Source organism: Montipora capricornis, chromosome 1 (genome assembly GCF_036669925.1).
Source record: "Montipora capricornis isolate CH-2021 chromosome 1, ASM3666992v2, whole genome shotgun sequence".
NCBI lineage: Eukaryota > Metazoa > Cnidaria > Anthozoa > Scleractinia > Acroporidae > Montipora > Montipora capricornis.
Genome location: NC_090883.1, coordinates 42,350,377 through 42,366,637, shown reverse-complemented (window position 1 = coordinate 42,366,637; position 16,261 = coordinate 42,350,377). Strand labels below are relative to the sequence as shown.

Below are 16,261 nucleotides of genomic sequence, written 5' to 3'. Positions count from 1 at the left end.
GCACTCACTAGCACCTCTCCAGCACAAAAGCTGTCCACAGGTCTGGATGGCAACACAAGAGTGCTTAAGGTCAGGTGATGATTTATTAACATAACCTGGAGTTGCCAGGGGCATGAGTGGGGTTGGCCAATAACTTTTGTGCTTGGATTCAAGGGTGGACTACATTAACTTTTGTTTTACTAGGAGGGGTGGGCCACAAAAATTGTGTCTTCTCAAATTCGATTTTTCCAGCCCATCCCCTCCAGTTCTTTATGGCCAGTCCCTAACGTGCAAATCATTATCTCCTTCCAACAAGTCAGTGAAACATCACTTATTATAAGTGTTCAGGCGCTTACGCAGCTTTTTCTGCGGGGAGTGGGGGGGGGGGGCACTTTAAGCTCATAGATGCCAAGTTGTAGGGAGAGGCTCGCTGGAGATTTATGGTAGCGCCTAATCCGAGCGAACGCTTGGAGAGAGAAGCGTCACATGTCACGCTAGACATGCGTAAAAACAAGTCGATCCCAGGTCACTTCGGGTAAACAAACGCGAGCAGTGAGAAGAAAAGGGGTCCGGGGTCTAGAATTTCTTGATTTCTCGTCAATTTGCTGCTGATTTCTCGTCGATTTCAAGATTTCTCAGATCATGAACAGTTTTACGTTTGTAGAACAATAATTTTATATGATATATGTATTACAAAATTTGTTAACCCAAGCTCAGCTGGAGATTTTGCTTGCTCGGCTGGAGAGCTGGAGATTGAGTCTGAAAACTGGAGTCTCCAGCCGAAAGCTGGAGACGTGGCATCTATGTAAGCTTGAGCTGACCTTAAGAAAACATGTAAAAGTTGATTCATTTATCCTTTTCTTTGATTGTTCTTATCTTGCCGTATCTGAGTGGACCTTCTTTATCAGGTGGGGAGGGGGGGGGGGCACGTGCACCCAATGCACCCCCCCCTCCCTGCGTACGCACCTGGTGTTTATCCATGAATAAGACAGCAGCTATTAAATTTGTGTTTTTGTTCGGTAAATGTGTTTCTGTTTTGTTTGCAGACCCTTACAAATTACTCTTCACACAGGTGCAAGCTTTAAAACCCTTCTATCTCTAAGCGGTTCCCTATCGATGGGCAAAACCATATGGCATTAGGCAAAGCATAAAAAAATATAAGAGCATTGGATAAGACACATATACATGTATTCAACTTTTCTGCAGACACGTGCAAATCCCACAAATGAAGACAGTAATGCTGATGCATTACAAAGAGAAATATGCTCATTTTCAAAACTATTGAATGAGAAACTTATCCTAATTGTTGAATATTATGGTAATTTTTGGAGGCCAATGAAGCCTTATTTGGACAGAGGTACATGTCATACAAAAAAGCTGGATAACAGTCCTTGTCATGCCAGAGTGGCTAGCTAGAACACAAAAATCAAAGACACGCCAGTCAGACTTTGTTTTACGGGTTCTCTTCTTTCTCAAGTCTATATGTCTAAACGTTTAGCAAATTCAGATGTAAAAATAGTTTATGAAATGCCATATTCTCGCAATTTGTACCAGTAACTATACAATGAAAACTATTATTGGTACTTGGAGTTTTCTAATAAAATTTGAAGTTGGCAGTTGTTAGAGTAACTCACAGTATCATATCTCTATGGGTGTCTGGGGGCACATCATATTTAAAAGAACACTCCCACATTTCAAAGCAAAATTTAGGATAAGGTTTAGACAACTTCTTGTTGTCATTGGTAAAATGAGTTTTAATCTTAGGTTTGAAAGAATCTGTCTTTATTTCTTTTTTATTTAAGGATAAAAAGTTGCCGACTCTTGTGGGTGAAGTAGCCGACGCTTTCTGTTGGCTGTTGATGGTTATTGAAACTACTGCATTACCATGACTAATACACAGAGTTTTTTTTATTAATTCTCATTTCAAACATGCTGAATTTGATAGTTCTTCAGAACAGCCATCTTGGCAGGTGTAAGACAAGCATGAACAATGACAAAACCACAGAACAGCACTGAAAAGAAACAAAAAATAGCACATGTAGATAATGCAAAAACAAAACAGCATTATGTAATGTATTACAGTTACAAATGAATGCCTGGTAAATGACTAATGCCAATATTCCTGACTTGTCTTCAGTTTTTGCTTATTCCTACCATTATAATGATTGTAATTACCTAGATAATGAAAATCCCCTGGAAGATTATTATTTCAGTATGGATTTAGGATTAAAGTTTAAAGTGTAGACTTCTGTGATAAGATGAAGTCAAAACAAGAAATAAATTCAATGCATGACTTCAATATCAAATTAATAAAATTCAAAGAAGTTAGTAGTTCAAATAACATTTAAGGAATTACTTGACGAGTGATGTTAAGACAGGCTTCTTGGAACAACCCTGTTAGGATTAGTCCACCTGAATGGCATTGACAGGAATAGCAAACAAACATTTAAAGGGAATCAGACCCCCCCCCCCCCCCTCCCTTCTTCATAAGATAAATCATCTGGTATTAGACAGAGTAAAATCTATGAAGTCTCACTCCTAAGAGTCATTGCCTCAAGGGGGGGCCACAGAACAAAAAAACATGTTGAATGGCTGCTCTCTTGTGCATGGATAAACACTTTAAAAGTGGTGTTTCGTCAACTTGTTGCAAGGTGATTTGCACCTTAGGGACTGGTCATAAAAAACCAGAGGGGGTGGGCTGGAAAAATAGAATCTGAGACTTCAAGAGACGAGTTAAGTGGCCTGTCAAACATTTCTGTGAATACTTGCATGGTTTGAAATCATTTTAAATCTTCTGGAACAAACAAGGAAGGTTATAACCAAGACATCAATCTCATCAGCAATAAGGCATTCTTCATGACTACTGCAATCTTGCTCAATTTTGTAGACTTACCAATAAAATATATGAATGGTACTGCACCAGGAAAGAGGCCGTAAAACAGCAACTCAAAGACAATGAGTGCTGTTAACTGTTCCGAGAAAGGAAGTTTTCGACCTAAAAAATTAATAAGCAAAAAAAGGAAGAAATCCATTCTATAAGTATCCAGCTGACCTTTTGTTTTCTGGAAAAGGACATTGAAATTCACTTTGACAATGACAACAGTTGGTTACTCTTCCTCAACCCTTTGACAACTTATTGAAACCCTTGTAAATTCATAGCTAAGAACAAACCAAGAAGCTCCCCCAAAAACCCAGGCAAATAATTGAGAAAATGACTGTTGGTATATGTAATCGCATGGGTCCGAGGGCAATTAGGGATTAATTTCTCACATTATTTTCAAAGTTTTCACAACATTGCCCGAGTCGCGAAGCAATGAGGGCAATTAGGAAAACTTTGAAAATACAAGTGAAATATCCGTAATTAATTGCACGAGGGCACATTGTGATTATATGTTTATCACATAAAGGTCAAAATTATTGAAGGAAGCCTGTACAGTGCCCTGACAAATGAAAACCAACTCGCTCCAATTCGTTTTGAAATTACAATTAAAAGGCTATATCCCTTGCCTGGCATGCAGTGTCCGACACTTGCAGACAGTCTGACTGCAGACAATTCTATCTCACAGTTATTGAAAAATAACCATTTTAAAATGGGTCCTTAGACTTAAATACTGCATAGCAGTGATACTTGTAGACTGACTGTCTGCAGTACGTGGTCTGCAGTTGCTGTGGTTGTCATACACCTCCTGGAATGCTAACTGGAATGCTTTAACTTTTTCAAATAAGATATAGTGCATAACCCTAATCACTAAATTGAAAGCTTAAGCCTAATTCCTGAAATATGGGCAGTGTCCCTAACCTTACATGAAAGCTAACCACTCAGTAGCCCAAATCACTAAGAGGAGCATTTGACCCTAATCACTAAAATTTGTTGGTCTTTGATAGCACCAGTTTAAAAAAAATTAACCTAGTTAAAAAAATTACCTAGTTAAAAAAAATTTGCCTGGTTAAAAATAAAATTCACTGAAACGAAAAATTATGTGCAACATAATTATGTATTGTGCAGGTTAAGGTAATAATTCAAGCCTATTGATGAAAGTTGTTTCATTAATTTTGAAAAGCTTACCAAGCACCTCTGGGGAACAGCCACTGAGGTTTAATAGGTAAACAAAAAGAGCAGCGATACTTGACCAAAGAACGCAAAACCTAAATTCATCAGAATCAATCCTTTGAAGACAGAGGGTGGACAAAGAGAAATAAGCCACAGTCAGTTTAACTTGAAGTTTATATCCATATTCATTTGAAACTGTTACAATGAAAAAACACTTAAATTCACTAGGCAAGAGCAAATCAGCAAATAAACCTCTCTTGAAATGATATTGACTGTAAGGGCCAGCAGTCCGTGCACGGCATCACTCCATGCAGCACGCAGAACAGAAGAAGTTGTAATGTGGCATTTTTAATTGTTCCATTTTATTTCCATTGATTGGTTTTTTTTCCACGCAATTTTCCTGGTAATTACAGGCAAACATCAAGGAAAATTGGAAATGCTACAGGACCACTTCCAGCAAGTACATGTGAAGCCCCTTTGCCCTGTACAGTACATTAAGGTGCATTCGATTGACAATATTCCAGAATAGGAATAGGTATGTCTAGTGTTTTGAAGTAACAAGGATAAATAATGATATGTTTAAAATAGCATTTAAGCAGGTGTTTGACAATTTTAATGTGAATCTCCGTAAAAACAAAGAAGTTTTAACTTCTATTCCATGCAATCCTATTCTGGAATAATAATTATTATAGTCAACAGGGCTGAAGCCAGAAAAAATTATGACTGAGGCAATGTCCTTGATTAAATTCTCTTTGTAGGTATTTTAGGTGTTTATGATGTGTACATCTTAAAGACAACACTGGAATCATGCTTTATTTTAAAGAATCACGAAAAAAATGACTGAGGTAAGTGCATAGGTTTGCCTCATACTCAGGCTACGGCCCAGGCCTCAGTTGTTCAGTCGATGGATAGCATTATCCGCCAGATAAATCACTATCCACTGGATAACTCAATTAGTTTTGCTAGAGTTTATCCACTGGATAGTGATTTATCTTGTGGATAGTGCTATCCATTATTTGAACAACTGGAGTCATTGCAGGTCAATAGAACTTTTTACCGATACAGCAGCCAATTTGATTTCTATTGTTTCAAATAGCTATTATGGGATGCCCAGGGGGCAAATATACATTAATTTGCCCCCTGAGCATTCCATAATGTTTTTGAAACAATAGAAATTAAAATGGCTGCCGTATCTGCAAAAAGGTCTATTGAACGCACCCTAAAATGGCAGTTCATAAATTTCGGTCAACTTTTTTTAAAATGGAAGTTCTTTGAGGGGAGAGTCTCATTCAATCACTACTTTGCCACTCCCTATTCGTCCATTTGCATATCTTTCTTGAGTGGACACAACAAGGGGGAATTAAATCAAAACTCACAGTGGGTAGGTTTAGAGGGGGGTATGATAAGTGATATTCAAAAACGACAAATTTTGTATTAATGATACTCACACAACCAGGGCTATTATAACAAAAGCCAACATTATCCAGGCATAGTTGATGTGGTAGTAACTCAGGTTGTATGTGAAATTGTCTGCTGAAACACTCCAACGCCACTTTAAACATGTGCTGAAAAAACTTTTCCAAGGGCGAATAATCATTGGAGATAAATGGTGAAAGCCAATGATTGATTCTTCAAGGAATTCCTTCTCCTTATATGGTGGGGGATCTTCAAATGCCAGGCCTATGTTACCACAGTCTTTAACATTGAATAAGTCAACAGCAGTTTGTTTTTTAGAATCATCAAGAGATTGTTCCTGACATGTTTTGTATAGTGATGGAGGCCCACAAGGAAAACGCATCAGGTCTTCTGACATTACGCGTTGCAGGAGAGTTCTGGTGAAGTTCAGCTGTCCATTCTAAATGACCAAAATACTGTTGTTAACTTTTGAGACTCTTATCTTGATATTCACAAAGAAGTTAGCATACATATGCATTTGGATATTTTTTTAAAAAACCGAACAGTCAACAGGTAGCTACATGTAAGTCAACCTTAGGCTTAAGCACATAAGATGAATTATCTCTGCGTTTGTATTCACCGTACCCACAAGACCAAACAGTACGTACAGTGTAATAAATTTATTAAGCTTACCTTTTCAAAACAAATTAAAGTCAAGTACTTTTTAAATCACTGTAGCTCCTTTCAGTCTTATCCACTGAAATACATGTCGATAATTCGTCTACCTTTTGCTTGCGAATTCTTTGAAGATAAGGAGTAAAATATCCGAGAAAATAACGAGTGCATGTGTTGTACAAGAAAAGTTCGAAAAGTGATGTAATTTGTGTCGTACCTGAATCCTTCTGATTTCTATCTTTCAGTGCTTATCCATGCCACTAACAACAAAAATTGTACTTACTTCTTCTTACTGTATCTTTATGATGGAGGCCAAATCAGGCTAAAATACTCCCTTTCTTTCCCAAAAATCAACGATCGTGTTTGTTGCCGTTTTTTGTGTTTTTTTTGTTTTTTGGCCCTTTATCTACCCATAACACCTTTCACTGCGTGAAGAGTCTGGAACTAGTCTCTTGTCACGCAACACATCACAGAACACTTTTTCTTCAGTATAAATATGTTGATCAGAGTCGTTGATGAATCTATTTACAATTTGTATCACTAAACAATCACATCCGCAGCATGGCCATGAGTCATAACGGTCCAACTCTGTTGTCCAACTTGTGTCTTTTTTTAAAAAGGTAGAGTTTGATTTGTTCCCGAGAAGCGCGCAGTAAAAAGAGAGCAAGGCAAGGAAAAGCAGGCGATATTGGTGGCGGCTTATTCTCATCTACGACACCTTTTTCTTTTCATTTCAATCCACGAAAATACAAGGCCCGATCCATTAAACCATAAATTATCAGCTGGCATAAAAAAATCGAAAATAGTAAAAGAAAAACTGACGATTTTACTTTGCGCAACATAGGCGATAATCCCCCGGGGATAATCCATGACCCTAACCCGGCCATAATCACCACATGGCCCAAAGGGCTGAAATTGACTGTCGTTGCAAGTATAACTCAAAGTTTTGAGCAAAAAGTACCTTTTGCTAGATCAGAAGACTCTAATTAACAAGCAATTTTGTAAGCGAATGTTGCCTGTGCGCTGTGCTATGTTTTCATCCTTAGTGAAAACCAGTCTTGATCAGCCGGCTCAAATCAAAGGAAGGGACACCCCGAGAGGCCACAAACACCTAACGGTCATTGGATATTGGACAATGACAGATTTGGCTTCTTTTATACTTAGCCTAATAATGAATTTTGTATCCGTCAAACCATACTTCTTGTCTATTCCTTGTACAAGTTGTATTTAGCTGTCTATTTGGTACTTTCCCATGAAGATTTCTCCAGTTAGTTGTTTGTGGCATAATGTGCGAAATGCCGTAAGGGTTCAGAGGCCCTGGGACTTAGCGCGTTCGTGTGACATGAAAAATAGGAAGCAAGTGTCCTTACAAATAATTCATTTGAAGAAATTGGGAGCAATTTGATTCTAAATTTATGCAATAAATAGTATGTGATAACCGTAGAGAAAAGAACTTTCCTGATGAAGTTTTCACGCTTTGTCAGATAGGTTTCTTTCTGGTATATGATATCTGTACAATGTAAAAAGACCGCCGCATATTTGCAAAGATGATCAATTCAGATTCTTTAAAGCGTTTTTAAATCTTTCGCATGGCACCATTTGAAACATTGAATGTTATTTTTTCCTAGGAAGAATTAGGGAATACCCTTGTCACGCCCAATCGGCTTTCAAATAGTATGCGCGCGCACTGTCCAGCGCGTTGCATTTTGGGACATATTTCTCCTATGAGGATTTTTACCGCCATGATGGATCCTAGAAAATGGGATCCAAAGAAGAAAATTCGTCCAAGTTTGTCTTGAACGAAGACCTGACACACCAAAAAGCTCAAAATGCTCTAATACGATTTTCCTAGTGTTTGTTTTAAAATTTTCCCGAACCTGCACGCTTTGTGCAGCGTTTCAAATTTTTGAATTTGAGCGCCGCTTTGGAAACTCAACAGCGCGTCAAGATGAGTAAATTGTCGTTCAGAGCTCGGCAGCTCGATTCCAACAAGGCTCTTCCAGTCTATCGGGCCGAGGAACTACCCGATTTGACGGAATTTAGCACCATAAACCGTGCTGTGCCTCAAATGCCCACTGGAATGGAGAAAGAAGAAGAAACAGTGAGTAAAAATAAGTTGTCAACTCGTAGTATTATGCTCATTTCTTACAGAAGTGAAGACATGAGTGCGTATGAATCAAAACTTACAGTCGCATTATAAGCGGACAATTACTTTGCAAATCGATAACTTTTCAGCTACATCTTTGGACGATTGATCAAGTTTTATCGCTTTGCGAAATGTACTTTTATTTTGTTCACGTGATGTCTGTGCGTAAACCCGCCATTTTTGAACGCGACGGTGTCATCGAGAATCCCAGTAAACGCGGAAGTTAGAAGCAATTAAGAAAGGGCAGAACTTTTACGAATTTTGTCCCAAGTTTCGGTTGGAGTAAGATATTTTTCTGGTTTTTAGTTTTGATCGATTTTCTCTGGTGAGTTAATGAAATAAATGTGTTGTCCATTTCCTTGCCCAAAACATAATAAGAGATGGGTGGGTGGGGAACGTTGTCATTTGCCAAATAATTATTTTTTGTCCATTGCCATTCTGAATAAAATTTTTATGGAAATTTTGTTAATGGCATAATGGAATTTGATTTAAGAGAAATGATGTTTTAATGTATATTTTCGTTTCTATATTGTAGTAACTTAAAAAAAAATTGAAAACAGCTCATACCCTTTGGTGGAAATCCTTGTTGACCAGTGTATATTATTATTTGATTATTCTTCTTTTCAATGTAGTTTTGATGTTATTTTTTTAAGTTTATTTTTGGGGGTTAATAGCATGTAAAAACTAAGATTAAAGTTTAGCCAACATGTGACAAAAAAAAGCCGTCAAGTTTATTGACACTAAATTGTCATAGTAAGCTCCCAAAAAAGAAGAAAAAAACATTTCAGTTTTGGGAAGAGCTGTTGCCTGTGAATTTTAAAGTAGTGGTGAAAGTATTTTTCCCAAAAAATTCTGCATAGAAATAAATTTTACACCTCAGTTTCACTTGCATTCTATATCTCCTTTTAAAAACATTGCATTTTGTAGATTTTCTTTGTAGCGGTTGATGGACTAATAGAAAGGTCTCCACACTAAACTTGGTCACTGAGATTCAAGTCAAATACTGATTATTTTGTAATTTGCATTCTGTGTCCAGGAACATCATCTCCAGCGAGCAATTTCAGCACAGCAGGTTTATGGTGACACTCAACAGCTTGTAATTCCAACTCCAGACACTGAAGAAGTGAGGGACAGAGGGATTGAAACACTTTACTATGACGTCTTCAAACAGCCAAAGCAGTACATTCATGTTCAAGGTACAGGGTGTTGTGTGTTGGCAGAATTCCAGCTTGGGTTTAGAGACAGAATCAAGTTGGGGTTGGGGTCATTCTCCATGTGGCTGAGTACATTTTGTGAAATCTACTTGTATCAGTTATTTCATTTGGTCAGGCCTCCATCTTCCATAAGTTTGACTACAGGATCCTTCTCTTTCATGTATCTGGAACACCGAATAATCAGAGTGATGTAAGGGGCCTTACAGTACATCCCGACTCAATATCACCTCTCCATAGAGGCCATGTTAGTATCCCAAATCAAAGAAATGGGGGCTATATCGGTGTCTCAACCTTTCCCCTTCAAAGAGCGACACTTTCAGGTTTTACTCCGTGTAACCAAAGATGATTTTACTTGTCATTGGGTTGGAAGTGTCAACAACTTTATGTCCACTCAAAACTTTGTCTTCTGAAACCATTTTGCTCTTAACAGTCACACTTGTAGATCTTACTTTGTCCAATGCTGGGTGATTTTAGTTGTCAATGGGAACTAGTTCAGAGGTGAAAGATCAATCTTTTCCTCTTGCAGTCATTTTCTATTCAAGTGTTTGTTTTGTTTTGTTTGAAAAATGACCACTTATCAAATCACTAAATAGTTTCTATAGAATCTTAGGGGATGTGGCAGGTACTGTTGCCATAGTAACAGTATGAAGCTGTAGTCTTGTTTATACTGTAGAAAAGTCAATAGGATCTTTTGGAACATTTTCCCTGATGGACTTAAAATAATCAAATTCAGCTGTTCCCCCTTGTTCACTTTGTTGAACATTCACTGAATTTTTTTTTGGGGGGGGGGGGGGGGGTGTGGTCTGGGGCTTATTTCTCAAAGTCGCAAAGGAAAGCCAATCTTTAAACATGTTTTCAAGGTAACAAAAAGCAAACCGGCTGTGAAGTTTGACGACTCGAATCCACTCCGTTATTGAGCCACAGAGGGAATTGTGACACCCAAAAATGACCCATAGCGTTTCAGGACTTTCAAGAAACGGGCCCCTGGCTGCTTGCAAAATAGTTTTGTTTCTGTTCACTAAGCACAAGCAAAAGAAACATACACACTGGTGTCAATTTGTTGTTGAGCATGACAAAGGTCTTTACATGCTCCAGAGATGTATCCAGAGTGCTTCACACACTCGTTTTTCTTTTGGACGCACAGAATATAGAATCAAGTGTCCAATTGGATGCAAAAAAAATCGAATGTTTATGCAAATTCCATACGCCAGGTAAAACATACGCATGGCATATTTCAAAACGAAATTGAACATTCCCAATTCTCACTATGAAGAAATGATTGAGTTCCTTAAACTTCAAGGTAAGCTGTTATTTTCGGATTTTTGTAGTCGAATGGTTTCATATTGTCAACTATTATGTCCAGCTGGAGGAGGTTTGTTTTAATTCCCATGTGTTGTGTGACATTATCTAAGCTGTTTTTTTTAGGCGAGACAATTGGCGACACTTTTGATGTGCCAATGATAATTTAATATTTCAGTCGAAGTTCAGTTTGTTGCATGCTTTTCAAGCGAATTTCAAGCATTGGTTTGTTTATTGTGAGCGAAATGACAGAGATTCCAGCGGCGAAGAATGTTAAATTTTTGTTTTGTACAACCCTGTTGATATTAATTCCGGGGGCGCATGTGTCATCATCTCGATTCTTGTTTTGCACGTAACTTTTCTGTTTAGCAAATTATGCCTCTTTTTTCAGAGTTAGTGTTAAAAATAATATGTTTAATGTGAAACTTGAATGTATTCAATTGCTCGATTATTAACATCGGTCATGGCGAAGTCACAGGCCTACAATGAACTGTGTGTTGCTTATATTTTGTTTACTCTTTTGTTCCCAAATTATACCTTGTGTTGTTAAAATAAATGGTGCTCTTTTACGGAAAATTGAGATTCAGTTCTGTTTTTTTTGCTGTGGAGATCTAGATCGTTTATCAACTGGATGCAACAGTTCTACAGTGTAGAGATTCCTTGAGATGTTTTCAGATGTGATTGATGGAGCTTTGTCAGCCCATACATTTTGATCGATGAATCAATGGGCACAACAGTTTCAAAGAAATTGATTATTTTACTTTAAGGACGTATTCGAGGGGAGGCATAAGACTTTATTTCTGTGCAATGTAGAAATCTGAAAGGGTACTGCAGCAGTAATTACTGCAAGAGGCAATATTAATTAATTAGCTGGACCCCCAGAATTTTGCAATGGACCCCCAAATTTTTCGAGAAGGGGTCCAGAAGACCCCCAAATTTGAAACCTGGATACATCTCTGATGCTCAAAAGTCATTAAATGTTCATGATGGTCCTCTTGTTTTTGCTTGCGCCACATATGAAAACCAGTCTTAACTAGTATTGAGGCTTTACGTCAAGAGAGAGGAGTGGCTAAATGATTGTTATGATCATAGGAAACTCTATAGATGGTACCAACAATGAGTATAAGTGAGAGTTAAGTTGGTATGGGATGTATGAATAACTAATAGTATGACTCTTTTCATTTCAAGCTTTCAACTTTGAGGAGGAATTGCCAGAATATGATATGGACTCCGAGGATGAAGACTGGCTAAAGAATTTTAATAAAAAGAAGGTGAGGTTGGCGGCTGAATGTAGTTTGCATTTGGATAATACTACATTGTAAACAACATAATGTTTAATCTTTCAGAGATGCTGAAATACTAAGATTAAAATTTTGTCTTTTATTTCAGGAAATCTTGACTCCCTTCAAATTTGAACAGCTTCTTGATCAGCTGGAGAAAAATTCAGGAAACCAGGCTGTGTCTTTCAATGAAGCCAAGTCTTTAATGAAAGAATTAAGTGTAGACATTATCAAACCCATGTATGAGTATTGGCTGAACAAAAGAAGAAAGCTGGTAAGACAATAACTTATGGAACAACATTAATTAACAAAGAAGGGTTAAGTGTGTAATGTTCATTAGTCAAATAATATGAAATCTTAGCTTGTCTTGATATAGAGAAGTTGTTTAAAGTTGGAAGTGATTAAATCAATTTTTAATTAAAACAGGAAATTGTCAACTCATTCTGTTGACCAAATTTGGAACCAATTTAGGTTTCAAAGTGCATGACGTTGTAGAGTTTTTTGGATTTGATAAGTAACTCTTGTGTTTCTTTTAGAAGGATCTAGTGATTTCACTGATCCCCCAGCTGAAAGGGGAGAAGCGGGATGGTTCATCTTCAAGTGATCCCTATGTTGCATTCAGAAGAAGAACTGAAAAGATGCAAACAAGAAAGGTACAGATCATACACGATTTTGATGGTGCTCCTTCTTTGAGATGACTGAGAGCTTAGTACGTGTTTATGCAAAGTGTTTGAAGGCAGGTTATCTGCCTTGTTTGACCCTTCATCCTTCTATAAAAATCTTCAGATCAAACTCTGCCTTATCTAATAAATTATATTAACCTGAGAGACCAGTGCTAAGGTTGAACTGTTTCATCTTTAGAATCGCAAGAATGACGAGGCTTCATATGAGAAGATGCTTAAACTGAGAAGAGACTTGAACAGAGCCTGCACAATTCTCGACATGGTGAAAAGAAGAGAGCAGTCAAAAAAGGAGCAACTTCAACTAACTGTTGATATTTTTGAAAAAAGGTAAGCTCAAACATTTTCCTGCTTTTTGTATGTGTGTGCATGTTTCCTGATTTTTCCTACCTTTCATTGTACATTGTACATGGAAGGAGAATACTGGTATTCTGTAATGCAAACTATTTTTTGCTTGCTTTGCGTGCAGAAATTTCAGTTAGGGTCATTTTTCACATTGTTGAAACCTACACGTACATGCAGCTGCAGATTGCTCTTTTTCTAACTGCCTTGAGACATCAGTGCCAAGACAGGCACACTTTGTAGGAGGAAATAAGCCTTACTCTTTGTTAGAGTGTTATTGGGATGCACCTTACGTAAGGAAAGGACAAAGGTGGTCATGGACACTGTTGGGCAAGAGGCTTCTTGACATTTTTGAGAGGTTGATAAGTGGTTTATTAAAGTGCTACTATGATCAAAAAATCACTTCCTTTTTTTCTTCAGATTTTGAAAGTGTGATTGCTTAACACTTGACTGGCAAAATTTTGAGCTTTTATTTTTATCCAAAGCCTGTTTAAATTGAGTGTAAGGTTTGGATTTCATGGTCCACCATTACTCATGTTCAAAACTGACCGGTTGGTCCTCAGAGGGTTGGATCTAGGGAAAAGTGATGTCATTGTCTCACTTTATGTTTGCAAAACATGAATTTAAAAGTCTGAGAGCCCAGAACTCCCTCCTGCTGCCTGTTAATTCAGCCGCTTACACACGCATTTCGTTCTCAAACTATTGAGTTTTTGACCTCATTTTCTCCTTGATCCAGCCCTCTCAAGACTTCAAAGTTAGTAATGGCAGACCATTAAATAGGAAAATTCCAGTTAAAATAAACAGGAATCTCTTTGAAGTCAAGGATCAAAACTTCGGTCTCTTACTGTTTAGTTAACATAGCTTTGAAATCTAAAGAAAAGTGAAAATTGATTTTTTGGTTATTGTAGCACTTTAAGTACTTGCACATTTATACTGTCATCAATCAACATTGTAGGTATGCTGCAGGAGATTATGCTGGTCAAATCCTTCAGCAGTGTTTGGATATGATCAGATATCAGCCGCCAGCCACTAACCTCACAGTGCCCACATCTGCTGCCTATGGTGAAAATGTCACACCAGGTGCAGTCACAGGAGAGGATAGAGAACAGGAACTTTGGAGAAGACAAGTACATGTAAGTTGTATTATTATTATTATTATTATTATTATTATTATTATTATTAATGAACATAATTGAACTTTGAGTGGGAATGATTATGATCATTGTCTGCGCTCTTTCAACAGGAAAGGCCACGATTAGGAAAGAATGATTTTATTAATGAATTAAGGTAAGTGTAGAAAAAATTTTTGATGTTTAACGCCAAAAATGCCCACCCCTACCCCATGGATTTCGATACGGAATATATGCACAAGGCAATGCTTGACATTTTTTGGTCAGAAAATTGGTGAAGTTGATCTTTCATTTGACATGTACAAAATTACAATTTAAATTGCAAACTGTTTATGTCTAGTTTATGGCAAAGAAAACTTTAAATCTCTCAAAGTGAATATTATTTTTGCCTTTTGGGATAGTACAGTTTTTAACAACAGTGTTGACCTTTTGAACTTAGTGGTTGCACTAAAAACGATGGTGTGGTTTTGTTTTAGCATCAAGAGACCTAAGCTGCATCACCATGCTAAAGTACCACTTGTGGCGCCAGGCGGGGATCAAGTGGTGTTTAGTGATGAAGAGGAACTCATTCATGTGTCGCCACCTCCAGTAAGAAAACATAATACCTAGAATGCCTAGAATTTTCATAACGAGGCTAATTATTGTAATTTAGGCAAGTTTAATCTAAAGCCAGTGCAGCATGTGGCCTTTTCGTGCCAAATAGGCATGCCGTTATTTTGGGGGCCAGAATCCAGCAAGGGTTGCTTATTTGTGGCCGTGAAATCTTTTCGGGCCATTTTTGTGCATTGTGGATTCAATTAGGCCCTCCCTTCCCTTACTGAGGCTACTTGGTTGTGGAGGTACTGTAAGTATCTGGCCGGGTAAGTGTGTTTTCCACCAGACCAGCATCCAGTGAGGTGGTGGTGGTTAGTGGCTGCTTGGGGTTGCTTCACGCCTGCAGGTTGCTAGGGATGCCACCCTGCGGTAGCTGAATCACAACAGATCCCCTTCTGGCTTCCTTTTAAGGCACCACTTCCCAAGCAAATCAGGAATAACTGCAGAATACCATGCCACTATTGTGTTCTTGTAGCGACATTCTTTGAAGAACGAGGTGTATAAGAATCCACACCATTCAGACATAAGTGGCTGGGTATTTTGCAGTTTGACCCATAATTGTTAGTGACGGTCACGGTTGATAGATATAATGATAATGATACCATTGACAACATGTGCAATTTTAAAGGTTGATATTCCATCGGAACCGGAAGATGACGATGAAGATCCAGACGGTAGATTTGCATTCAAAAGAAAACTTGGTGTCAAGTACTTATTGGTTAGTAAGCTCAAACTTCGTTAAAAAAAAACCCTTTCTGAAAAGTGTCAAATTTGAATGATATTTTTTTCTTGTTCTTATCATTTTAAAATTGAATCTTTTTGTCTATCCTTAGCCTCGATTCGACTCGCCCCAACCCCTGCCTTGGGTAGACCCAGCCGAGGGGGGTCTCGGCGATAAGAGGTTTCGCTTCAGTTGTACTTCCATATCGACCCCGCAGAGAGTTATGGGATTCGTGCGGAGAAGAGTTGGCAGAGGAGGAAGGTAAAAATCGGCACATTAAAGTTTAGCTTGTTCATCAGATCTAACACTGTCCAGTTAGCCAATATCAAAAATACTCTTTGTTTGTCCGTCCAAAATTTTGTATAAGCATTGTTTTTATTTTCTCGTGCGACTTATAATACTTCGGACTCTTAATGAAGAGCATTTCGTAGACTAAGGACGCGATCTTTTGGGACTATTACGGAACAGGAATTCACCGAATAGACGGTAATCGTGTACTTTTGGAACCAATTCAGCGGATGCGTTCTTTTGAGAATTGGTTTTCCGTGTATTCTGTTATTCGTAAACCAGACTAAGAATAGCGTCCCTAAAGAATGCGCCCTAAGCAATCAAATTTGCCCTGGCTCTTTTTTGAGACCTTAAATTGCTTTTCTTTCAAAATATCTTTCCTACCGTGAGCTTCCAAAAAATATCGGCAAAGTGCCGAATTTTTGTGTTCAGCAATGCGTTGGTGAATGTATCGGCGGGCAGTCTGC

The 16,261-nt window shown here is 38.0% G+C and overlaps 2 protein-coding genes across 4 annotated transcripts in view; one reads left to right on the top strand and one right to left on the bottom strand.

Annotated features, from left to right (window-relative positions):
• Window positions 1–1,420: 1,420 nt before the first annotated feature.
• Window positions 1,421–6,512, bottom strand: LOC138044814 (uncharacterized). Of its 3 annotated transcripts, none has more exons than XM_068891235.1 (6): window positions 6,384–6,505; window positions 6,119–6,226; window positions 5,479–5,885; window positions 4,046–4,146; window positions 2,873–2,974; window positions 1,421–1,991 (listed from the first exon to the last, which is right to left on the bottom strand). In XM_068891235.1, the coding sequence occupies exons 3-6, from the start codon at window positions 5,841–5,843 to the stop codon at window positions 1,903–1,905; spliced, it is 657 nt and encodes a 218-aa protein (XP_068747336.1). In that variant the 5' UTR covers window positions 5,844–5,885; window positions 6,119–6,226; window positions 6,384–6,505; the 3' UTR covers window positions 1,421–1,902. The 3 variants fall into 3 exon arrangements, with proteins under 3 accessions (XP_068747336.1, XP_068747344.1, XP_068747331.1); XM_068891243.1 differs by having other exon boundaries at window positions 6,318–6,464; XM_068891230.1 differs by lacking the exon at window positions 6,119–6,226 and having other exon boundaries at window positions 6,384–6,512.
• Window positions 6,513–7,801: 1,289 nt separating this feature from the next.
• LOC138044802 (enhancer of polycomb homolog 1-like) overlaps window positions 7,802–16,261 on the top strand; it is a 15,679-nt gene continuing 7,219 nt past the window's right edge. Inside the window, exons 1-11 of the mRNA XM_068891224.1 lie at window positions 7,802–8,201; window positions 9,283–9,442; window positions 11,948–12,030; window positions 12,149–12,313; window positions 12,576–12,692; window positions 12,901–13,049; window positions 14,017–14,194; window positions 14,305–14,348; window positions 14,668–14,779; window positions 15,414–15,503; window positions 15,619–15,767. Of these exons, the coding sequence (XP_068747325.1) occupies window positions 8,049–8,201; window positions 9,283–9,442; window positions 11,948–12,030; window positions 12,149–12,313; window positions 12,576–12,692; window positions 12,901–13,049; window positions 14,017–14,194; window positions 14,305–14,348; window positions 14,668–14,779; window positions 15,414–15,503; window positions 15,619–15,767 (1,400 nt within the window). The 5' untranslated portion in view covers window positions 7,802–8,048. The remainder of the gene's footprint in view (window positions 8,202–9,282; window positions 9,443–11,947; window positions 12,031–12,148; window positions 12,314–12,575; window positions 12,693–12,900; window positions 13,050–14,016; window positions 14,195–14,304; window positions 14,349–14,667; window positions 14,780–15,413; window positions 15,504–15,618; window positions 15,768–16,261) is intronic.